Source organism: Hemitrygon akajei, chromosome 26 (assembly GCF_048418815.1).
Source record: "Hemitrygon akajei chromosome 26, sHemAka1.3, whole genome shotgun sequence".
NCBI lineage: Eukaryota > Metazoa > Chordata > Chondrichthyes > Myliobatiformes > Dasyatidae > Hemitrygon > Hemitrygon akajei.
In genome coordinates this window covers 58018995-58044246 of record NC_133149.1, presented here as the reverse complement: position 1 = coordinate 58044246, position 25252 = coordinate 58018995, and the positions used below count along the sequence as shown (strand labels likewise).

Sequence of the window (25252 nt, the reverse complement as noted above, 5' to 3'; positions counted from 1 at the left end):
TCAGGAAAGATGTCTTCACTACGTTATCGTGTATTCTGAATCAGCACCTAGAACCAAACCCCTTAATTGCTCTGTTCGGTTTTTGGGGCGAAACAGATTTATGTCTGGGTCCGACCAAATGCCGAATATTATCCTTTGCCTCTCTCCTGGCTAGACGCTTGATCCTCCTTAGATGGGGAGATGGTGCCCCGTCCACTCATGCACAATGGCTTAACGACATTATGGCCTGCTTGGACCTCGAAAAAAATTCACTATTCAGTTCTTAATTCGGATCTAAAGTTCCATAAGGTCTGGGGACCTTTTATCGAGTACTTTCATAACCTTCCTCTTGACTAGGGTTTTTTTTTCTTCTTTTCGGTCCCTTGCTTTCAGCTCCCTTCAGCTGGTAGTAGGCATTATTATCCTCTGTTGCTAAGTGTATTCACAGTCTGGGAGTTTGACTGTCCTGACTTATACTCTCTATATTGTGTTGTGGTTGGTCTGGAGTTGTTGCTGTTTTTTCTTGTGTTGTGGGGCTTGGGGAGGATACTAAGCTTACTTGTCTTTAATTTAGGTGCTTTTTTGTTAAATTCTCTTCCTTTGTAGCATATTGTATTGTATGCTTAATTTTACACTGTATTAATGCTCCTTATTGGGATTTGGGGTTGTTAATTTGTAAAATGTTTTGAAAAACTAATAAAAAAATTTAAAATAGATGCAAGGACCTGTGTCATCCTGTGTTGTTCCCGAGCCTGATGGCTGAGGGGTAGTAACTGTTCCTGAACCTGGTGCTGCGAGTCCTGAGGGTCTTTTACCTTCTACCTGATTGCAGCAGCGAGAAAAGAGCCTGGCCTGGGTGGTGAGCATCTCTAATGATGGACGCTGCTCTACTCCGACAGCGTTTCATGTCGATGTGCTCAGTGGTTGGGAGGATCCACCCGGGATGTACCGGGCCGTATCCAACACCTTGTGTCGGTTCATCAGGAAGGTGATGAACTACTTTGATCATCGTGCCAAACCTTACCTGGGGGAAGAAGAAAATTGCTAATGCCTCCGCAATCTCCACAGCTACTTCCTTCAGAACACGAGGGTGCATTCCATCTGGTCCTGGGGATTTATCTACCCTTAGACTGAGGGAAATGGCAGTCGAGATTTCGAGTTCAGACAGTCCAGTTGAAGGACTTGAAAGTCGATTGTACATTTCCAGGCATGCAGGAAATCACTCCCACAGCGCACTGCCCCAAGATTACTGCAGTGGAGACGAGAGGGCCCCTCCCAGTCTGATCCTTGCTGCATGCCCGGAGATCACTCCCACAGCGCGCTGCCCCGAGATTACTGCAGTGGAGACGAGAGGGCCCCTCCCAGTCTGATCCTTGCTGCATGCCCGGAGATCACTCCCACAGCGCGCTGTCCCGAGATTACTGCAGTGGAGACGAGACGGTCACTCGCCTCTTTGCGGACTGTGGGCTGGCGAAGATCTGTGGAGAAAGATGCAAGGGCCTGTGCCACAGCAGCTGCGTGACAGAAGGCTCACTGATCCTCGGGTAAAGACATTGCACGGTTTATCCCTGTGAATATTTCATGGAAAATAATGCTTATTTTGATTTTAAAAAAAAACATCAACGTCTGGGCTCTGTGCAGAATTGTGGAAACTGGCCTTTCACTGGAGCTGGGACAGACATGGGTAAAGTCAAAAAGTTTCTTCAGGACTTCACCGACCAAAATAATCTCTTCCACCCTGTGACGTGGCATGTCCAGTCCTGTCCTTTCCCTGCAGCCACGGCATCTGTCTTGTCACAGCACAATATTCTCTCGACATCCCCACTTTCATGGTATGAACTAATTTAATAGTTGTTTTAAATAGTTACTAACCCCAGTTTTACACCCCAGTCTGATTCTCTTTACACCGTGAGAAAAAAAATTAAAAACCGAGCTGTTGGAGAAACTCAACGGGTCAGGCAGCATCTGAGGGAAATGGCAATCGAGATTTCGGGTTGCAACAGTCCAGCTGAAGGATCTCGACCTGAAAGTCGATTTTACATTTCTCTCCACAGATGCTGCCTGACCCGCTCAGTCCCTCGAGTTTCTTACACGAGATTCCAGCATCTGCAGTCTCTTGTGCCTCTCTGTTCAGAACTTGTCCCTTTCATTCCTGCCTCAGACTGAACCAGGCTCTTCTCTCCGGCTTCATTTCTGTTCTGCTTCTTCTTCAGCCCATCAGGCGTACCGGGACACAGGCCGCCAACAGCAGCTCGCCAGAGTTCCCTGTCCAGGGCGAACGTTACCTGCCCTGTGGCTTCTCCTTTCACCGCACGACTTCAATCGCCTTCCAGGGGAAGGTCCTTCCGATCTCACGGATGAGGCCTTCGGAGGTTCATTTGACATTTCTGTGCACTGCAACTTTTCCGGACGAGGTTGCAAACCCCAGGCCCAACGCCGCCCCTTTCGCAGCCGGGCTCAGGCAGTCCATGGCCGAGTTTTCATTTCTGTTCTGATCTGTTTAATATGTTGCTGATCGCACCCTGCGATGGAAATTACCACTATTACTTCCCATTGAACACATCCAGCAGCAGAATGTTCATTCCCTGAGTCTGCAGCGCGCGTAGTGGACAATCGCGGTACTGCAGGGGATCAGCAGCTCCCCGAAAGCGAAAGCATTCTGAATCAGGAAGCGCTGGGAGTTAACATGGCTTCGAAAAGAAAGGCCGAGAGTTGGATCGAGGAAGTAATTTGTCCCGTTTGCCTGGATTTCTTCACCGATCCGGTTATACTGGAGTGTGGACACAACTTCTGTCGCTCTTGTATCACACGGTGTTGGGAAAGGGAGGAGAGAAACTCCTGCCCAGAATGCAGAAAAGTGTTTGCTGACCGCACCCTCAGGGTGAATCGGGCCTTAGCAAATCTGGCTGAAAAAGCTCGGATTCAAAACCAGAATCCGAAAGGGAAGGAAAGTAAACTTCACTGCGAGGAACATGAGGAAGAACTGAAGCTGTTTTGTGAAACGGACAAGACACTGATCTGTGTGATATGTGCAGGTGCGCAGGAACACCGAGAGCACCGCTTCATGCTGATTAGAGAAGCTGTTAAAATCTACAAGGTAAAAACTAAACGTTAATTTAATACTTCACACATTTCCTTTGTCCTACATATCATCACACGATCCTCCATAACCAGCACATCATTCTTTGCAACTTCCGCCATCTCCAACGGGTTTCTAGCATCTCTCCGTCCCACAGCCCACCTCCTCACCCCGCAACTCTCCGCTCTCCATACGGATCGCACTCCACATACTGTATCGCCCTGATCCACTCGCTCCTCCCCACTGATCTCCCTCCTGGCACCGACACCTGCAAGCGGGACAAGTGCTACACCTGACTCCTAACCTCCTCCCTCGTCGCCATTCAGGGCCGCAAACAGCCCAGTTCCTCCCGTATCTTCCATGGTCGATTGTCCTCTCGTATTAGATTCCTTCTTTTCCAGCCCTTTACCTCTTCCACCTGTCTCCTCTCAGCTTCTCACTTCATCACCCTCCCTCACGTTCCCCCTCACGTTGTCTCATCAGTCAGCTGTCAGCTGGTTCTCGTCCCCAACCTTTTTATTCTGGCTTCTGTCCCATTCCTTCCCAGTCCGAATGAAGGGTCTCATCCCGAAACACCGACTGTTTATTTCCCCTGAATAGATGCTGCCTGACTCACTGAGTTCCTCCGGCATTTTGTGTGATAATCGGGTTTGATCACCTGTTTCTTTTGATGTATCTTTGTTTCTATTTCCTTCACTCTCTGACTTCCAGGATCAGCTAAAATCTTCCATAGACTCTCTCACGAAAAAGAAATCAGACTTCCTGGAAAAGGAGCAGAAACAGAAAGAGAAGATTTCCGGAGTTCGGGTGAGGCTTCCTGAGCGGAATTTCTGATATTACTGTCGAGTTTTGCTCCATTTAATGCAGAATTGCCGAGTGTCTCAGCTCCAGTGACCCGTGTTCGATCCTGACCTCGGTTTCTGTCTGTGTGGAGTTTGCATGCTCTCCCTGTGATCACGACAATTTCAGACAGATCCCAAGGACATGCTGGATGAATGGTTAATTACAATTAACCCTGTGAATGTGGGGAGGGAGTATGTGAATCAGTTGGGAGTCAATGGGTCAATGAGGGAGAATAGGTTTCAGGAAAACGTGAGGGAATGGGGTTGATGGTAATGTTTCAATAGACAATAGACAATATGTGCAGGAGTAGACCTTTCGGCCCTTCTAGCCAGCACCGCCATTCACTGTGATCATGGCTGATCATACACAATCAGTACCCCGTTCCAGCCCTCTCCCCATATTCCTTGACCCCGCTATCTATAAGAGCTCTATCTAACTCTCTCTTGAATACATCCAGAGACTTGGCCTCCACTGCCTTCTGGGGCAGAGCATTTCACATATCCACCACTCTCCGGGTGAAAAAGATTTTCCGCATCTCAGTTCTAAATGGCCCAGCCCTTATTCTTAAACTGTGGCCTCTAGTTCCGGACTCACCCATCAGCGGGATCATGCATCCTGCCTCCAGCGTGTCCAATCCCTTAATAATCTTATATGTCTCAATCAGATCCCCTCTCATCCTTCTAAAGCCCAGTCGCTCCAATCTTTTAACATATGACAGTCCCGCTGTTACGGGAATTAACCTTGTGATCCTACGCTGCACTCTCTCAATAGCAAGAATGTCCTTCCTCAAATTTGGAGACCAAAACTGCACACAATACTCCAGGTGGGGTCTCACCAGGGCCCTGTACAGCTGCAGAAGGACCTCTTTACTCCTATACACAATTCCTCTTGTTATAAAGGCCAGCATGCCATTAGCTTTCTGCTGTACCTGCAAGCTTGCTTTCATTGACTGATGTACAAGAACACCTAGATCTCGTTGTACTCGTTCAGAAGTAGTATGGACCCCAATGGACCGAACGGTCTCCTTAATGTCATAAGGAAATACAACACAGCAATGCAGTAAACTAATCTCCACCTTTCATTCGACAGAAACAGTCACACAGCGTTCAGAGCCACATCACATCCCAGTTTGCTGAACTGCGCCAGATTATCACTGAGAAAGAGCAGAGCTTACTCAGGGATCTCAGGGAAGAAGAAAAGAGGATTCTAAATTCAATGGAGAAAAATCTTCTAGCTCTTCAAGAGAATATAAGGATTATTCAGGAGGAAATCACTCAGTTAAAGGAACAGATGGATCAAAAAGATAGTGTGATATTTCTCAAGGTGAGGGATTACATTTCAATTTATTTCTGTCAAATTGAACTAAATGAACTAAGCGGCCAATTCTACCAAATCAATTGCCGTCGCTGGTGTCCTCACACAGAGTGTTCTCCTTGCATGACGAACCTCCAATCACTCCGCTAATGACATTCTAAAATGTCGGAGATAAATATTTGATCCTTTATCAGCAACATACAATACTTAAGCAATCAAATCCCAGCATTATTAATCATAAATTAAACTGCAATGAATTGGTCAACAAATGATATGGCATCGGCCAGTCCCAGGATCAAAACAGCCCAGAACAAGGTACGAATATGTAACTTATTCCCTTCGTAATTACCACATCCCCACTCACGTGACTGGTTATCGTAATAATCACGTAACACAGACTACAATGCAGACAGAAAACAGACGTGTTGCTCCGACACACAGCATTTACAAATGGCAGTAAACTGTTTCTCACCAGACAATTGATGCAACTATTCAGGGTTTCTGTTTTCCCAAAACTGGACTTCCACAACTTCTGTACATCCCAGGACAGAATGTAATCTTCTCTGAAATGATTTACTCTGATCATAACACAAAGCTGCTGATTGTGTCCTTAATTACCACATTAAATATCCTCTAAAACTCCCATTAACACCCAGTTCCAGTCATAGACTGTGAGTGTGTCTGGTGCGGTGGGTGTGAGGGTCTCTCTGTCAATCAGTGAGAACAAAGAATGTGACCCGCACATCAGACTTATCCTCCATATTCGGTTTCGGGCAGATTATGCAAACTTACACTGTCTCTTCGTTTTCGGATAAGTTTTACATGGGATTGTGTCACATTCTTCTTCGTGATAGAGCCATTCGGTCCATCTTCAAACAGATTCCTCTCTGTCAGAATCCTCCTGCCACCTGCTCACCACAACCAGCAACAATGCCCCAAACTCCCTGGTCCCTCACTTGTTTACCCAGCCTCCCTATTACAGTCAGTCTCTGCTGTTCCATTTAAACCACTCCTGTGGCATTGAGTTCCACATCCCCTTCACTAAATTTCTTGTGGGATTTATTAAAAACCTCTTGGGATTTCATCTTTGACTGAAGGTCTCTCCATAAATAGAAACATAGAAACATAGATTCAAATTTCTGGGGCATTGGAACCAGTTCTGGGGGAGGTGGGACCGGTATAAACAGGACGGTCTGCACCTGGGCTGGACTGGAACCAATGTCCTAGGGGGAGCGTTTGCTACTGCTGTTCAGGAAGCTTTAAACTAATGTGGCAGGGTGATGGGAACAAGTGCAGAGAGACAGAGGTGTGTAAAATAAGGGTAGAAGCAAACAGTAGTAAGGTGAAAAGTAAAAGTGGCAGGCAGGCAAATCCAGGGCAAAAAGCAAAAAGAGCCACAACATAATTGTATAAGGGTTAAGAGTGTTGTAAAAACAAACCGAAAGGCTTTTTGAGTCAATGCGAGGAGCATTCGTAACAAGGTGGGTGAATTGAATGTGCAGACAGTTATTAATGAATATGATATAGTTGGGATCACAGAGACATGGCTCCAGGGTGACCAAGGATGGGAGCTCAACATCCAGGGATATTCAATATTCAGGAGGGATAGACAGGAAAGAAAAGGAGGTGGGGTAGCATTGCTGGTTAGAGAGGAGATTAACGCAATAGAAAGGAAGGACATTAGCCTGGAGGATGTGGAATCGCTATGGGTAGAGTTGCATAACAGTAAGGGGCAGAAAACACTAGTGGGAATTGTGTACAGGCCACCTAACAGTAGTAATGAGGTTCGGGATGACATTAAACAGGAAATTAGAAATGCGTGCACTAAAGGAACAGTAGTTATAATGGGTGACTTCAATCTACATATAGATTGGGTGAACCAAATTGGTAATGGTGCTGAGGAAGAGGATTTCTTGGAATGCATGCGGGATGGTTTTCTGAACCAACATGTCAAGGAACCAACTGGAGAGCAGGCCATTCTAGATTGGGTATTGAGCAACGAGGAAGGGTTGGTTAGCAATCTTGTCGTGCGAGGCCCCTTGGGTAAGAGTGACCATATTACGGTGGAATTCTTCATTAAGATGGAGAGTGACATATTTAATTCAGAAACAAAGGTTCTGAACTTAAAGAAGGGTAATTTGAAGGTATGAGACGTGAATTTGCTGAGATAGACTGGCAAATGATACTTAAAAGGTTGACGGTGGAAATGCAAAGGCAAGCATTTAAAGATCGCATGGATGAACTACAATTGTTCATCCCAATTTGGCAAAATAATAAACCAGGGAAGGTAGTGCACCCGTGGCTGACAAGGGAAATTAGGGATAGTATCAAGTCCAAAGAAGAAACATATAAATTAGCAAAAAAAAAAAAGCGGCACACCTGAGGACTGGGAGAAATTCAGAGACCAGCAGAGGAGGACAAAGGGCTTAATTAGTAAAGGGAAAAAATATAATGAGAGAAAGCTGGCAGGGAACATAAAAACTGACTGTAAAAGCTTTTATAGATAAGTGAAAAGAAACAAAGACTGGTCAAGACAAATGTAGGTCCTTTACAGTCAGAAACAGGTGAATTGATCATAGGGAACAAAGACATGACAGACCAATTGAATAACTACTTTGATTCTGTCTTCACTAAGAAGGACATAAATAATCTTCCGGAAATAGTAAGGGCCCGAGGGTCTAGTGAGATGGAGGAACTGAGGGAAATGCATGTTAGTAGGGAAGTGGTGTTAGGTAAATTGAAGGGATTAAAGGCAGATAAATCCCTAGGGCCAGATGGTCTGCATCCCAGAGTGCTTAAGGAAGTAGCCCAAGAAATAGTGGATGCATTAGTGATAATTTTTCAAAACTCCTTAGATTCTGGATTAGTTCCTGCGGATTGGAGGGTGGCTAATGTAACCCCACTTTTTAAAAAAGGAGGGAGAGAGAAACCGGGGAATTATAGACTGGTTAGTCTGACATCGGTGGTGGGGAAAATGCTAGAGTCGGCTATCAAAGATGTGATAACAGCACATTTGGAAAGAGGTGAAATCATCGGGCAAAGTCAGCATGGATTTATGAAAGGAAAACCATGTCTGACGAATGTTATTGAATTTTTTGAAGATGTAACTAGTAGAGTGGATGGGGAGAGCCAGTGGATGTGATATATTTAGATTTTCAAAAGGCTTTTGACAAGGTCCCACACAGGCGATTAGTGTGCAAACGTAAAGCACACGGTATTGGGGGTATGGTATTGATGTGGATAGAGAATTGGTTGGCAGACAGGAAGCAAAGAGTGGGAGTAAACGGGACATTTTCAGAATGGCAGGCAGTGACTAGTGGGGTACCGCAAGGCTCAGTGCTGGGACCCCAGTTGTTTACAATATATATTAATAATTAAGACGAGGGAATTAAATGCAGCATCTCCAAGTTTGTGGATGACACGAAGCTGGGCAGCGGTGTTAGCTGTGAGGAGGATGATAACAGGATGCAGGGTGACTTGGATAGGTTAGGTGAGTGGGCAAATTCATGGCAGATGCAATTGAATGTGGATAAATGTGAGGTTATCCACTTTGGTTGCAAGAACAGGAATACAGATTATTATCTGAAAGGTGGCCGATTAGGAAAAGGGGAGATGCAACGAGACCTGGGTGTCATTGTACACCAGTCATTGAAGGTGGGCATGCAGATAGATAGATAGATAGATAGATACTTTATTCATCCCCATGGGGAAATTCAACATTTTTTTTCCAATGTCCCATACACTTGTTGTAGCAAAACTAATTACATACAATACTTAACTCAGTAAAAATATGATATGCATCTAAATCACTCTCTCAAAAAGCATTAATAATAGCTTTTAAAAAGTTCTTAAGTAGTTTACTTAAGTACATTGAGTCCTAACCCTGGCACTTTAACATATCTTACTCCTGGCGGTTGAATTGTAAAGCCAAATGGCATTGGGGAGTATTGATCTCTTCATCCTGTCTGAGGAGCATTGCATCGATAGCAACCTATCGCTGAAACTGCTTCTCTGTCTCTGGATGGTGCTATGTAGAGGATGTTCAGGGTTTTCCATAATTGACCGTAGCCTACTCAGCGTCCTTCGCTCTGCTACCGATGTTATACTCTCCAGTACTTTGCCCACGACACAGCCCGCCTTCCTTACCAGCTTATTAAGACGTGAGGCGTCCCTCTTCTTAATGCTGCCTCCCCAACACGCCACCACAAAGAAGAGGGCGCTCTCCACAACAGGGGGTGAAAAAGGCAAATGGTATGTTGGCATTCATAGCAAAAGCATTTGAGTACAGGAGCAGGGAGGTTCTACTACAGTTGTACAAAGCCTTGTTGAGACCGCACCTAGAGTATTGTGTGCAGTTTTGGTCCCCTAATCTGAGGAAAGACATTCTTGCCATAGAGGAAGTACAGAGAAGGTTCACCAGATTGATTCCTGGGATGGCAGGACTTTCATATGAAGAAAGACTGGATCGACTAGGCTTATACTCACTGGAATTTAGAAGATTGAGGGGGGATCTTATTGAAACGTATACAATTCTAAAGGGATTGGATAGGCTAGATGCAGGAAGATTGTTTCCGATGTTGGGGGTGTCCAGAAAGAGGGGTCACAGTTTAAGGATAAAGGGGAAGCCTTTTAGGACCGAGATAAAGGAAAACTTTTTTTACACAGAGAGTGGTGAATCTGTGGAATTCTCTGCCAAAGGAAACAGCTGAGGCCGGTTCATTGGCTATATTTAAGAGGAAGTTGGATATGGCCCTTGTGGCTAAAGGGATCAGGGGGTATGGAGAGAAAGAAGGACAGGGTTCTGAGTTGGATGATCAGCCATGATAATTCTGAATGGCGGTGCAGGCTCGAAGGGCCGAAGGGCCTATCCCTGCACATATTCTCTATGTTTCTATGTTTAACAAAGAAAACCTACAGCACAATACAGTCTCTTTGGCCCACAATGCTGTGCCGAACATCTACGTACTTTAGAAATTACCTCGAGTTAGCCATAGCCCTCTATTTTTCTAAGCTCCATGTACTTGTGTTGTAGTCTCTTGAAAGACTTATGAGACACTTCAAAACTCTCATCAGACTTATCCATATCCGGTTTCCATCAGATTACAGAAACTTTCACTGTCTCTGCTTTTTCGAATTAGTTTTACATGGGATTGTGTCCCATTCTCCGTCATGAGCAGGCCATTTGGTCCATCTTCTATCAATTTTCCCTCTGCCACAAACCTCCTGCCACCTATTCACCGCACCCAGCAACACTGCCCCGAATTCCTTGGCCCCTCACGTGTTTATCCAGCCTCCCCATTACATTCAATCTCTGCTGTTCCATTTCAACCACTCCTGTGGCATTGAGTTCCACATTCTCTTCACTAAATTTCTTGTGGGATTTATTAAAAACCTCCTGGCATTTTATCTTTGACTGAAGGTCTCCCCTTAAATAGAAACATAGAAACAAAGAAAACCTACAGCACAATACAGTCTCTTTGGCCCACAATGCTGTGCCAAACATGTACTCACGTCTTAATAAGCTGGTAAGGAAGGCGGGCTCTGTCGTGGGCAAAGTACTGGAGAGTATAACATCAGTAGCTGAGCGAAGGGCGCTGAGTAGGGTACGGTCAATTATGGAAAACCCTGAACATCCTCTACATAGCACCATCCAGAGACAGAGAAGCAGTTTCAGCGACAGGTTGCTATCGATGCAATGCTCCTTAGACAGGATGAAGAGGTCGATACTCCCCAATGCCATTAGGCTTTACAATTCAACCGCCAGGAGTAAGATATGTTAAGTGCCGGGGTTGATTGTATTTAATGTATTTAAGTAAACTACTTAAGAACTTTTTAAAAGCTATTATTAATGCTTTTTGAGAGAGTGATTTAGATGCATATCATATTTTTACTGAGTTAAGTATTGTATGTAATTAGTTTTGCTACAACAAGTGTATGGGACATTGGAAAAAATGTTGAATTTCCCCATGGGGATGAATAAAGTATCTATTTATCTATCTATCTATCTAAATTACCTCGAGTTACCCATAGTTCTCTATTTTTCTAAGCTCCATGTACCTGTGTGGGAGTCTCTTGAAAGACCGTATCGCAACCGCCTCCACCTTCGTTGCCGGCAGCTCATTCCACCCATTCCCAAAAACGTATCCCTGACATCTCCTCTGTACTACTTGCAAGCACCTGTGTCCTCTCATGTTCGCCACAATGAGGTATTTTTTCCACCTTCGCGCATTCAAATCCATCATTGATCTTAAATTGTTCCATTTTATCATTCTGATATCTTATCCAGATGATAATGCACAGCATGTCCTGTCTTTCCTGTAAGTTTCATCCTCTCAGTAATGCTCTAACGTCCAGAAACTTTTCCTGTAATTTTTCCCGTGGTTCTGTATTGCTGGTTTGTGTTTGTGACTGTGGGAGTGGGAATTTTCAACACCTTGTAATGATTTGGATGAAATTCAGGATGTGGACAGTAGATCCAAGTCTAATCAGATTGGTGTTTTTTTTATTTATTTCAGGAGGAAGCTCATCGGAACAGGAGGTAGGACATGGTCTTTACTGACACCCTGTATGGATTTGTAAAATACTTCAAAATTCCAGTTTATCACCAGCAGTTTAATATTTACAGAATCAGTGACGAAGTCCAGGAATTGTCAGTGACAGATGAGGCCCTACCGGTTGAAAAATTCGATCACCTCTATTTGTTGAACACAGTGCTGAGAGAAACACTTGATGCCATTAACCGAGGTAAAACTTACAAAGATTCATTTTTCCTTGTTCATGAAACACAATTAAGTTGTAAGTTGATGCAGGATTGGCTGTGATAATGGACTGAAGTGGAACTGAAATTTATTCCACATCAGCCCCACAGACTGGGAGGCATCACTGTCACATGGTCAGCTGGAGATGTCAGACCTCTGAACACACCAGCACAGGGTCACAATACAACCAATACACGGGACTGGCAGATGAACACTGTGTCCTGATCCCAGGCACACTGCACTAACACGACAAGACATGAATTCTTTCTTCATGGTCTTTCCTCTTCTGGATCGGCAACTCTCACTGTTGTTAGATGGAGAAGAGGGGAGCAATAGTGATAGGGGGTCAATCATCAGGGGAACAGACAGGAGAATCTGTGGACATGAACGGGACACCCGAATGGTATGTTGCCTCCCAGGTGCCAGTGTCAGGGACGTCTCGGATCGTGTCTGCAGTATTTTGGAGTGGGAGGGAAAACAGCCAGATATCTTGGTGCATTTTGGGACCAATTACATTGGAAGTAAAGGCAAAGAGGTCCTGAAAATAGAATTTGGAGAGCTTGGTAGAAAGTTCAGAAGCAGCACCCCCAGGGTTGTAATTTCTGGATTGCTGCCTGTACCAGGTGCTGGTGAGGGTAGAAACAGGATAATTTGGCAGATTAAAGATGGCTGAGAAGCTGATGCAAGGGTCAGGGCTTCAGGTTCCTGGATCAATGAGATCTCTTCTGGAGGAGGAATGACCTGCTCGAAAGGGATGGGTTGCACCTGGACCCGAGGGAGAACAATATTCTCAGAGAGGTTTGATAGAGCTGTTGGGTAGGATTTAAACTAATTTAGTGGGGTGTTGGAACAGGAGTGAAAGGATAGGACTGATGGTAACAATGAAAGGACATATGCAGTCAGACTGTCGGATAGGGCCATTTGCGAGGACAAAATTGCAGCCAGCAGGGTGAGTATCAGTGCATTAGGGATGCAGAATTAAAAAGGATAGCAGATACAGTACATAAAGTGGTATATCTCAATGCATGGAGTATGAGAAATAAGGTGGATGATCTTGTTGCACTATTACAGATTGTCAGGTATGATGTTGTGGCCATCACGGAATCGTGGCTGAAGGATGGTTGTAGTTGGGAGCTGAATGTTCACGGTTACACAATGTATCGGAGGAAGGAAGGAAGGCCGATGGGGTGGTGTGGCTCTGCTGGTAAATCAGCAGCAAGATGTGACATAGGATTGGAACATGTTGAATCTTGTGGGTTGAGGTAAGGAACTGCAAAAGTAAAAATGCCACTGACACCAGTCATATACAGGCCTCCCAACAGTCAGTGGGTTGAGGCCCACAGATTACAACTGGAAATAGAAAAGGCTGATGAAAAGGACAATGTTATGATAATGATGGGAGATTTCAACATGCAGGTCAATTGGGAAAATCAGGTTGGTAAAGGATCTCAAGAGAGTGAGTTTGTTGAATGCAATGTGATGGCTTTCTAGAGCAGTTTGTCGTTGAGCCTACTCGGGGAACAGCTCTACTGGATTGGGTGTTATGTATTCAACCAGAGGTGAGTAGTTAAAAGAAACCTTAGGAAGCAGTGCTCACAATATGTCTGAGTTCAACATAAGTCACCCGGACCAGATGAACTGCACCCTAGTGTTCTGAAAGAGGTAGCAATAGACATCGTGGAGGCATTTCAAATGATCTCCCAAAAATCACTGGACCCTGGCATGGTGCCAGAGGACTGGAAAATGGCAAATGTCACTGAACTCTTTAAGTAAGGAGGAAGGCAGCAGAAAGGAAATTATAGACCAGTTAGCCTCACCTCTGTGGTTGGGAAGAAGTTAGTGTCAATTGTTAAGATGGTCCCGGTGACTTATGTACCTTTAAGTCTTTCAGCTGTTTGATCACCTTCTCCCTTGTAACAGTAACTGCACTCACTTCGTTTCCCTCACACTCTTCAACATATGGCACAGTGCTGGTGTCTTCCACGGTGAAGACTGATGCAAAATATTTATTTTATCTGCCATCTCTTTATCTCCCGTTATTATATATCCGGCCTCATTTCCACTCTCATCTGTTTTACTTTTTTACAATACTTGAAAAACAATTTGATAGATTGCCAGCTTGTTTTACAAAGACAGGTGTGTTAAAAATGCCAGAAGGATCATTTGAGACCTGAGTCAGCCCAACCACAAACTGTACCAGTTGCTATCATCCGGGATACGGTACCGCAGCATAAAAGCCAGGAGCAACAGGCTCCGGGATAGCTTCTTCAACCAGGCCATCAGACTGATTAACTCGTGCTGAGACAACTGTATTTCTATGTTATATTGACCAGCATGTTGCACATATTATTTATCACAAATTACTATAAAATGCACATTGCACATTTGACGAGGGTAAAACAGTGGATGATGTCTATATGGACTTCAGTAAGTCACCTGACAAGGTTCCACACGGGAGTTTAGTTAGGAAGGTTCAATCGTTAGGTAGTAATATTGAAGTAGTAAAATGTATTCAACAGTGGCTGGATGGGAGATGCCAGAGAGTAGTGGTGGATAACTGTTTGTCAGGTTGGAGGCCGGTGACTAGTGGTGTGCCTCAGGGATCTGTATTGGGTCCAATGTTGTTTGTCATATACATTAATGATCTGGCTGATGGGGTGGTAAATTGGATTAGTAAGTATGCATATGATACTAAGATAGGTGGCTTTGTGGATAATGAAGTAGGTTTTTAAAGCTTGCAGAGAGATTTAGACCAATTAGAGGAGTGGGCTGAACGATGACAGATGGAGTTTAATGCTGATAAGTGTGAAGTGCTTCATTTTGATAGTGTTACGATCCAGCAACAATTAATATATAATTGAGACAGGTTTTTGTTAACAAATAAAAAAATTATTAAACACTGCTAAAAAAAACCCCAAAAGTAAACAAAAGACTAACTTAACCGGAAGTCGGCTGCCATACGGCAGCTCGAACAGTTCTTAAAACGAGAAACGCGAACTCAGTTCTTAAAGTGATAATGCAAAAACAGTTCTTAGAAGTAGTAATGCGAAAGTCCAAATGTTTACACAGTCACTTTAGAGAGGCTTTCCTTGAGATAATAAATTCTCTTCCTTGGCGTTACTGCTGATCCTAGCTCAAGCGGGCTTTACCGAGGGATTCACGATTGAAGGAAATAAAACGGCTTAAAGGCACTGACCTTTCCTTGGCGAAACTCTGCATCCAACTCCTTCTGCACTTTTTGGGCAAGTCAGGAGTTATCATGGACACGTTACTAATTCTTTGTACGAAGATTAAATAAAGGTCGAAACTGCTTCACAGCCGACATCAACTTTCCTCGATATTTCAGCTTCCCGAACTTTGAATCTTCACTCTCCGACTTCATTTTAACTGGCAGTATTGTAGCAAAACTGCCGACAATAACTTTTGAGACTTAAGACAGAAAGTAAAACTCCACTTTTAAACAAAACTGCATCATAACATCGAACACGCAGCAACATGGAGTCAGTGGCGAATTCAGCCACGAACTGCCCCACCTCATAAGGAGGGGTTCTCCTTTTATACCCTGTTGAAAAAAACTATCACATGACCTCCCACTGGCGGGGAAAATGACGTCACTCCACCATCACAAGACCATTACATCATGCCCAGCATAGCCTCAATTACATCATGGTCATGCGACAGGTACAAGATACCCACGGGTACGTAACAGTAGGACTAATCAAAATAGGACATATATGGTAAATGGTAGGGCATTGAAGAACGCAGTAGAACAGAGTGATCTAGGAATAATGGTGCATAGTTCCCTGAAGGTGGAATTTCATGTGGATAGGGTTGTGAAGAAAGCTTTTGGTATGCTGGTCTTTATAAATCAGAGCATTGTGTATAGGAGTTGGGATGTAATGTTAAAATTGTACAAGGCATTGGTAAGGCCACATTTGGAGTATTGTGTACAGTTCTGGTCACCGAATTATAGGAAAGATGTCAACAAAATAGAGAGAGCACAGCGAAGATTTACTATAATGTTACCTGGGTTTCAGCACCTAAGTTACAGAGAAAGGTTGAACAAGTTAGGTCTTTATTCTTTGGAGTGTAGAAGGTTGTGGGGGGACTTGATAGAGGTATTTAAAATTCTGAGGGGGATAGATAGAGTTGACGTGAATAGGCTTTTTCAATTGAGACTATGGGAGATTCAAACAAGAGGGCATGAGTTGAGAGTTGGGGGCAAAAACTTAGTGGTAACTCGAGGGGGAACTTCTTTACTCAGAGGAAGTGGTAGAGGCAGGTTGGATATTGTCATTTAAAGTAAAATTGGATAGGTATATGGACAGAAAGGAATGGAGGGTTATGGGCTGAGTGCGGGTCAGTGAGACTAGGTGAGAGTAAGCGTTCTGCACGGACTAGAAGAGCCAAGATGGCCTGTTTCCATGCTGTAATTTTTATATGGTTATATGGTGATAGTATGAGGTTATGAAATACTTGGTGACACTGGACAAGATAGGACAAGTCAGCATGGCTTCGTTAAGGGAATATCCTGCCTGACAAACCTGTCGGGATTATTTGAGGAGATTACAAGTAGGATAGATAAAGGGGATGTTGTATATTTGGAATCTCAGAAGGCCTTTGACAAGGTGCCACACATGAAGGTGTTAACCAAGTTTAGAGGCCATGGTATTACAGAAAAGTTACAGGCATGGTTAGAATATTGGCTGACTGGCAGGAAACAGCGAATGAGAGTAAAGGGATCCTTTTCTGGTTTGCTACCAGTGACTTGTGTTCCACAGGGGTCAGTGTTAGGACACCATCATTTTATGCTGTATATCAAGATTTTGCAGATGGAATAGACCATAAGATATAGGAGCCAGTCGGCCCATCTAGTCTGCTCCACCATTCAGTCATAGGCAGATCCAATTCTTCCAGTCGTCCCCACTCCCCTGCTTTCACCCCATACCCTTTGATGCCCAGGCTGATCAAGATCCTATCTATCTCTGCCTTAAATATAACTTGTCTGAACATCCACTTGTGTCAACAAATTCCACAGATTTTCCACACACTGACTAAAGTAATTTCTCCACATCTCAGTTCTAAAAGGACGTCCTTCAATCCTGAATTCATACCCTCTTGTCCTAGAGTAGATGGCTTTGTTTACAAGTTTGCAGATGATACGAGAATTGGTGGAGGGGCAGGTCGTGTTGAGGAAACAGTTAGGCTGGAAAAGGACTTGAATGAGGAGAATGGGAAGGAAAGTTGCAAATGATATACAATGTTGGAAAATGCATGGTCATGCACTATGGTCGTCGAAATAATGTGCAGATTTTTTTTTCAAATGGAGAGAAAACCCAAAACGCTGAGATGTAAATAGACTTAGTAGTCATTCTGCAGAACACACTAAAGGTTATCTTGCAGGTAGAGTCAGTGGTGAGGAAGGCAAATCCAATGTTAGCATTCAATCCAAGGGGTTTAGATAGCATTCAATCCAAGAGCAGGGATGTGCTGCTGAGGCTTTATAAGGCACTGGTGAAGCCTCACCTTGAGTATTGTGAACAGTTTTGGGCTCCTCATCTAAGAAAAGGTGTGCTGGCATCTATTTCATAAGGATGATTCCAGGAATGAAAGGGTTCTCATACGAGGAACGTTTGATAGCTCTGTGTCTGTGCTCGTTGGAATTTTGAAAGATGAGGGGGATCTCATTGAAACCTTTCGAATGTTGAAAGTCCTAGACAGAGTAGAGCTTGATAGGTTCTAGATTGGACACAGCATCAAAGGTTACGGGGAGAAGACCAGGTAGTGGGGCTGAGGAGGGAAAAAAGGATCAGCCATGATTGGATGGCGGAGCAGACTCGATAGGCAAATGGCCTAATTCTGCTCCTATGTCTTATGGTGATCAGACCACAACATTGAAGCATTGTGAGAATGAGCTCGGACACACCAACATGCATTGACATGGGTCAAGATTTCATCTCGGGAGAAGCACACACAGCATAACCGGCCTGGCAAAGCTCCCTCACACACATACACAGGAAGGACTGGCAGATTGTAGTCAGAGCCTCAGCAATGTACGTTGTTATTTCCTTCAGTAACCGGGAAACCAATCTCTTCAGAGACAGTCATTTATTCATTTAAACAACTCAATCACGTGTGACACATTCTCAACACACACCAGACATGTGACGACACACTGTAACATACAAATTCTTCAATGTGCACACTCTCCTTCAATGTGTATACACACAACAGGTATATTTACTACAATCACCACACACACACACACACACACACACACACACACACACACACACACACACACACACACACACACACACACACACACACACACACACACACACACAGATATACTATCAGACTGTGACACACGTCCACAGAAATGGGCACAAATTCCCATTTAGGATTGAAATCTGCCGTCCTTACCCAGTCTGTCTGTTCTGTGTCACTGAGCTGCCCTCTGACGTGACGTCACATCAACAATTCACAGACAGACTCCGGGGTGAGATTGCTCAGGAGGATGATCTGGGAGGGTTTGATGGATGTTGAACCCACGGCCCACTTCATCAATCTGCAAGACTAAGATGTCTTCTTGAGCATGTCCCATTTGTGTGTGTTTGCCCCCCCCCCATCCCTCTAACCATTTCCCATCTGTGTACCTGCCCAAATTTATTTTAAAATATTTTATTTTTCCTGCTTCTACAGCGTCTGAGGGCAAATTCCATTTACCAACCTCCCTCTCTGTGAGAATGTTACCCGATAGACCACTCAGAAAAATTTCCCATCTCACTTTCAATCTGAGCCCTCTGGTTCTGTACTCCCATTTCTTGGAAAAAGAAACGTTATTTAAGCTCCTTATGAATTATTTACTTTGATAAGGGGTCATACCTGCTTTTGAGAAGGGGTCTGCTTTTAACCCAAACCCCCAGTCCTGGTAACTTCCTCCTGAAGCCTACTGTCCAGTGTACTGACATCCTCCCCAAATTCGGGAACCGGAAATGCAGACAATGCCCCAAGTGTGGTCTATCATCGACATCAAAGGCCTTGCTGAATTTCATGTGGACAGTGTGGAACAGGGTGATGAATACAGGACTGAAGGTGTTTTTTTAGATTGGGACAAGAAGGGCGGCGTGGGAGCTAAATTCTGAAGGAAGGCAGTTTTTTTGAAAAAGACCTCGCGTACAAGAACGGCGAGACTGCGCAGGACAGCGCGGAGAGTTTAAAAAGTTGACCACCCTATACAGTGGGCAGCGGAGTGGGTGGCCGCAGAGTGTAGGGCTTTGGCTCAACGGGCTTAGGCGGTAACGGGAAGAGCTGAGAGCGAGGCACCGACTCTTTTTCTCCCCTTGGCAAATCGGCCTGGACGGACGGGCGAACAGCAGGGCATATTAGCTAACGGTTTAAAAAGTTCGTGTGCTTGGCGAAGTAAGTGGGTGAGTAGACCTATCTTTCTTTGTTTCATTCCTGTAGAATTAGGTAGCATGTCTGCAGGGTTAGTGCTTTGTTCAGGGTGTCAGATGTGGGAATCCTGGGAGACCTCCGGCCTCCCTGATGGCCACATCTGCACCAGGTGAACCGAGATTCAGCTCCTCGGAGACCGTGTTAGGGATCTGGAGCTGCAGCTTGATGACCTACTGCTTATTAGAGAAAATGAAGAGGTGATAGACAGGAGCTACAGGGAGGTAGTCGTCCCTAGGCTACAGGGATCAGAAAACTGGGTGACTGTCAGGAGAGGGAAGGGAAATGCCCGGATAGTGGAGAGCACCCCTGTGGCTGCCCCCCTCAGCAACAAGTATATCGTTTCGGATGCTGTTGAGGGGGATGACCTGACAGGGGACGGCCACGGTGACCGGGTCTCTGGCTCTGAGCCTGGCGCTGTTGTGCAGGAGGGAAGGAGGGAGAAGAGGAATGCGGTAGTCATAGGGGATTCCATAGTCAGGGGAACAGACAGGAGATTCTGTGAGCCTGATAGAGATACCCGCATGGTGTGTTGCCTCCCAGGTGCCAGTGTATGGGAAGTCTCGGATCGGGTCCAGAATATTCTGAAGGGAGAGGGCGAGCAGCCAGCTGTCTTGGTACATGTTGGTACCAAAGACATAGAGAGGAAAAGGGAGGAGGTCCTGCAGATAGATTTCCGGGAGTTAGGAATGAAGCTGAGAAGCTTCTGTATTCTCATTCTGTATTCTGTATTGCTACCTGTGCCACGTGCCAGCGAGGGCAAGAATAGTAGGATCAGGCAAATGAATGCGAGGCTGAGAGACTGGTGCAGCGGGGCAGGGCTTCAGATTCTTGGATCATTGGGATCTCTTCTGGGGGAAATATTACCTGTTCGAAAAGGACTGGTTACACCTGAACCACAGCGAGTATGTTTAATAGAGCTGTTAGGGAGGGTTTAAACTAATTTGGCAGGGGGATGGGAAACCGGAATGATAGAATAGAGGAGGGGGAAAACAGAAATAAATCTAAGATAGAGAGCAGTAAAGATGTCAAGAAGGACAGGCAGGTGATGGGGCAAATAATATCAAAGAAGATACTAAAAGCTTTTTCAAGTACATAAAGAATAAAGAAACAGGTGAGAGTGGATATAGGACACATAGAAAATGATGCTGGAGAAATTGTAATGGGAGATAAGGAGATGGCTGAGGAACTGAACGAGTATTTGCATCAGTCCTCACTGAGGAAGATATCAGCAGTACACCGGACACTCAAGGGTGTCAGGGAAGAGAAGTGTGCACAGTCACAATTACGACAGAGAAAGTACTTAGGAAGCTGAATAGTCTAAGGGTAGATATATCTCCTGTACCAGATAGAATGCACCCTTGTGTTTTGAAGGAAGTAGCTGTGGAGATCGCGGAGGCATTAGCAATGATCTGTCGAAAGTCAATAGACTCTGGCATCGTTCCGGAGGAGTGGAAGATTGTAAATGCCACTCTGGTATTTGAGAAAGGGGCAAGGAAGCAAAAAGTAAATTATAGACCTGTTAGCTTGACATCGGTGGTTGGGAAGTTGTTGGAGTCAATGGTCAAGGATGAGGTTACCGAGTATCTGGAGGCATATGACAAGATAGGCCAAACTCAGCAAGGTGTCCATAAAGGAAAATCCTGCCTGACAAACCCATTGAAATTTTTTGAGGAGATTACAAGTAGGCTAGACAAGGGAGATGCAGTGGATGTTGTGTATTTGGATTTTCAGAAGGCCTTTGACAAGGTACCGCACATGAGTCCGCTAAACAAGATACGAGCCCATGGAATTACGGGAAATTTACATATGTGGATAGAGTGTTGGCTGATTGACAGGAAACAGACAGTGGGAATAAAGGGATCCCATTCTGGTTGACTGCCAGTTACCAGTGGTGTTCCCCAGGGGTCCGTGTTGGGGCCACTTCTTTTTACGTTGTATATCAACAATTTGGATTATGGAGTAGATGGATTTGTGGCTAAGTTTGCTGATGATACAAAGATAACTGGAGGGGACGGTAGTGCTGAGCAGAAAGAGAGTCTGCAGAGAGACTTGGATAGATTAGGAGAATGGTCAAAGAAGTGGCAAATGAAATACAATGCTGAAAAGTGTATGGTCATGCACGTTGGTAGAAGAAATAAACGGGCAGACTATTATTTAAATGGGGAGAGAATTCAAAGTTCTGAGATGCAATGGGACTTGAGAGTGCTCGTGCAGGATACACTTAAGGTTAACCTTCAGGTTGAGTCGGTGGTGAAGAAGGCGAATGCAATGTTGGCATTCATTTCTAGAGGAATAGAGTATAGGAGCAGGGATGTGATGTTGAGACTCTATAAGGCCTCACTTGGAATACTGTGTGCAGCTTTGAGCTCCTTACTTAAGAAAGGATGTTCTGACATTGGAGACGGTTCAGAGAAGATTGACTAGAAAATTCCGGGAATGAGAGGGTTAACATATGAGGAACATTTGACCGCTCTTGGTTTGTACTCCTTGGAGTTTAGAAGAATGAGGGGGAAACTCACAGAAACATTTCGAATGTTAAAAGGCATGGACAGAGTGGATGTGGCAAAGTTGTTTCCCATGGTGGGGGAGTCTAGTATGAGAGAGCATGACTTAAGGATTGAAGGGCGCGCATTCAGAACAGAGATGCAAAGAAATTTTTTTAGCCAGAGGGTGGTGAATCTGTTAATCTCTTGCGGCAGTGGAAGCCAAGTCATTGGGTGTATTTAAGACAGAGATTGATAGGTATCTGAGTAGCCAAGGCATCAAAGGTCATGGTGAGACGGTGGGAGAGTGGGACTAAATGGGAGAATGGATCAGCTGATGATAAAATGACGGAGCAGATTCGAAGGACCGAATGGCCGACTTCTGCAGCTTTGTTTTATGGTCTTATTTGAATGCACCAGTATACGTAATAAGGATCTTGTAGCACAGGTAGAGTTTGACAGGTACAAACTTAGGCAGGTACGACTTTGGTCGAAGGAATTAAACGCATAGACAATTCTGTAAATAGGACAAAATTCAAAAATCAGAGGTGCAAAGGGACATGGGTGTCCTTGTGCAGGATTCCCTGAAGGTTAACTTGCAGTTTGTGTCAGTGATAAGATTGGCAAACTCAATGTTTGCATTCATTTCGAGAGGATTAGAGTACAAGAGCAAGGATGTAATTCTGAGGTTTTATAAGGCATTGGTCAGACCACACTTGGAGTATTGGAGGGGGTCCAATTGGAGGGGGTCCAGAAGATTCACAATAATGATTCCGGGAATGAAAGGGTTAACATATGAAGAGTTTGATTCTGGGCCTGTACTCATGGGAGTTTCGAAGAATAGCTGATTTATTATCCCCCTCAACCCTATTCTCCCGCCTCCTCCCCATAACTTTGGAGACTCTGATCAATCAAGAAGTTTACTTATTAATTTCTGCTTTAAAAATCAAACAGGAGAAAATCTGCAGATGCTGGTAACCCAAGCTGCACAGGTCCTGATGAAGGGTCTCGCCAGATCTCTCTGACACCTGTCTGGAGAGAGTTGATGTTGGGAGGATGTGGGTGGGTCGAGAACGGTAAGCACAGCCTCTGACGATAGGGATGTCCATTTAGGACAGAGATGAGGAGGAATTCCTTTATCCACAGGATAGTGAATCTGCCACAGGCAGCTGTGGAGGGCAAATAATTGAGTATATTTAAAGCAGAGTAACACACACAAATTGTTGGGGGAACAGCAGGCTGGGAAGTTTCTATGGAAAAGAGTAAACAGTCGGCGGTTCAGACTGAAACACTTCATCAGGACCTGTGTTGCTTAAGGGTCCCTGCAAATTCATCCCCTGTTCTAATGAGGGGTTGCGGGGGATGGGGTTGTGGGAAAGGGGACAAAGTCTTCCTCATCTGCCATCTTTGCCCCCTCTCGCTTTTCATTACGTCTACACACACAGTTCACCCACAGGCTTTCCACCCCTCCCCCTCCTGGTTCAATCTGCCATTCATCTCTCCCCTGCTGGTTCCCATTATCACCTCCTTTACTGTCTCAAACCATCACACTGCCCCACTTCACACTCACAAATGAATGTGAACATTGTATGACGGGCCTGTTCCTGTACTGTACTGCTCTATGTTCTCTGTTCCCTGTTTCGAAGAATGAGAGGAGATCTCATGGAAACACAAAATTCTTTCAGGGGTCAACAGGCAGGTTTTTCCCCTGTCCGGCGTAAAACCCACGGGGAAACATTAGTTGTCCATCCGCTCCCGTCGGGTCAAACCACGGTGAAGGTTCGTATCGGCCACTCGACTGCGCCTGAGGCCCAGGGGCCTTTCCACCGGAACCGGGCCGCGCTGCCCGAGTCTCCCCCTGATCCCCGGGGCCGCGCTGCCCGAGTCTTCCCCCGATCCCTGGGGACTTTCTAATTCTCTCCTTCTCCCCGCAGTCTCTGCCACCCTGGATGTGGAAACGGCGAATCCGTATCTCGAGGTGTCTGAGGATCGGAAGAGTGTGAGATGGACCCGGACCCGAAGGAATCTCCCTGACACCGGGAAGCGATTCACAGACTGGGCTTGTGTGCTGGGATCGGAGGGATTCACATCGGGGAGACATTACTGGGAGGTGGAGTTGACGGGGATTCGGGTCTGGTGGCTGGGAGTCGCCGGAGAGTCTGTAGAAAGGAAGGGAAGGTTCAGTTTGAGTCCGGAAACCGCATTTTGGATCATCGGGCGGCATTATGACGTGTTACATCGGGATTGTGACGGGTCCCGTGTTCTCCCCTCCCCCGAGTCCCGTCTCGCTGCCGGTCCCATCCCCGGGAGGGTGGGAGTATATCTCAGTTACGAGTCCGGGACAGTTACATTTTACAACGCGGAGACCAAGTCCCATCTCCACAGCTTCACTGGGAATAAATTCACGGGGAAACTTTATCCTTTCTTCCGGACTGGGGATGGAAACCAGTGGCTGAGAATCTGCTCCGGTTCCACTCCCGGTCTGTAAATGTGTCGGGTCCCGGAACCGGCGGCAGGAGTAAAGTCCCTGTAAATATAAATGTGCGGAGAGTGCAGCTAAATACGTGGCTAAGGAGATGGTGCAGGAGGGAGGACTTCATGTTTCTGGACAATTGGGCTTTGTTCCCGGGAAGGTGGGGCCTGTTCCGACGGGACGGTTTGCCTCTGAACTGGAGGAGGACTAACATTCTTGACGGTAGATGTGCCAGTGCTGCTCCGGGGGATTTAATCTAGATTTGCAGAGGGAGGGGAACCAGAGTTTTGGAGCAGATAGTGAGGTGGAGGAGGAAAAGGAACATGAGAGGACTGCATGTATAGACGGAAATGAAAAAGCAAACTTTATACATATTCTATATATTATATATATTCTCAGGTACATATATTTCAATGCACGGAGTATTGTAGCTAAAACAGATGAGTTTAGGGCGTGGGTTGACACGTGGGATTACGACATTACTGCTATCAGTGAGACTTGGTGGCAGGAGGGGCAGAACTGGCAGCTTAATGTTCGGGTAACATTGGAGAAGGGCCAATTTTGTGGAAATGAAAAAGGATCTAGGAAGAGTGGATTGGGAAACGTCTTTTTTTCTGGCAAGGATGTGTTCGGTAAGTTCAAAGGTGAAATTTTGAGAGTGCAGAGTTTGCACGCTCCTGCCAGGATTAAAGGCAAAATTAACAGGCATAGCGAACCTTGGTTTTCCAGGGATATTGGCGATCTGGTTAAGAAAAAGGGAGAAGTGTATAGCAGGTATAGGCAATCAGGAAGGCCAAAAAACATGAGGTTGCTTTGGCAGATAATGTGAAGGTAAAGCCAAAGGATTTCCACAAATATATTG

At 45.2% G+C, this 25252-nt stretch overlaps 1 protein-coding gene across 1 annotated transcript; it reads left to right on the top strand.

The window, feature by feature from the left end:
* Nucleotides 1-2516: 2516 nt before the first annotated feature.
* LOC140716718 (zinc-binding protein A33-like) lies at nucleotides 2517-25215 on the top strand. The gene is made up of 6 exons (XM_073029529.1): nucleotides 2517-3076; nucleotides 3770-3865; nucleotides 4991-5224; nucleotides 11731-11753; nucleotides 11841-11959; nucleotides 23852-25215. The coding sequence occupies exons 1-6, from the start codon at nucleotides 2666-2668 to the stop codon at nucleotides 24403-24405; spliced, it is 1437 nt and encodes a 478-aa protein (XP_072885630.1). The 5' UTR covers nucleotides 2517-2665; the 3' UTR covers nucleotides 24406-25215.
* Nucleotides 25216-25252: the final 37 nt, after the last annotated feature.

Excerpts from the sequence above, each read along its gene's own strand:
- LOC140716718 (XM_073029529.1), top strand. The coding sequence starts at position 2,666 with ATGGCTTCGAAAAGAAAGGCCGAGAGTTGGATCGAGGAAGTAATTTGT. Across the intron at positions 3,077-3,769 it reads AAGCTGTTAAAATCTACAAG|GATCAGCTAAAATCTTCCAT; the intron begins GTAAAAACTAAA and ends TCTGACTTCCAG. Across the intron at positions 11,754-11,840 it reads GAAGCTCATCGGAACAGGAG|AATCAGTGACGAAGTCCAGG; the intron begins GTAGGACATGGT and ends TAATATTTACAG.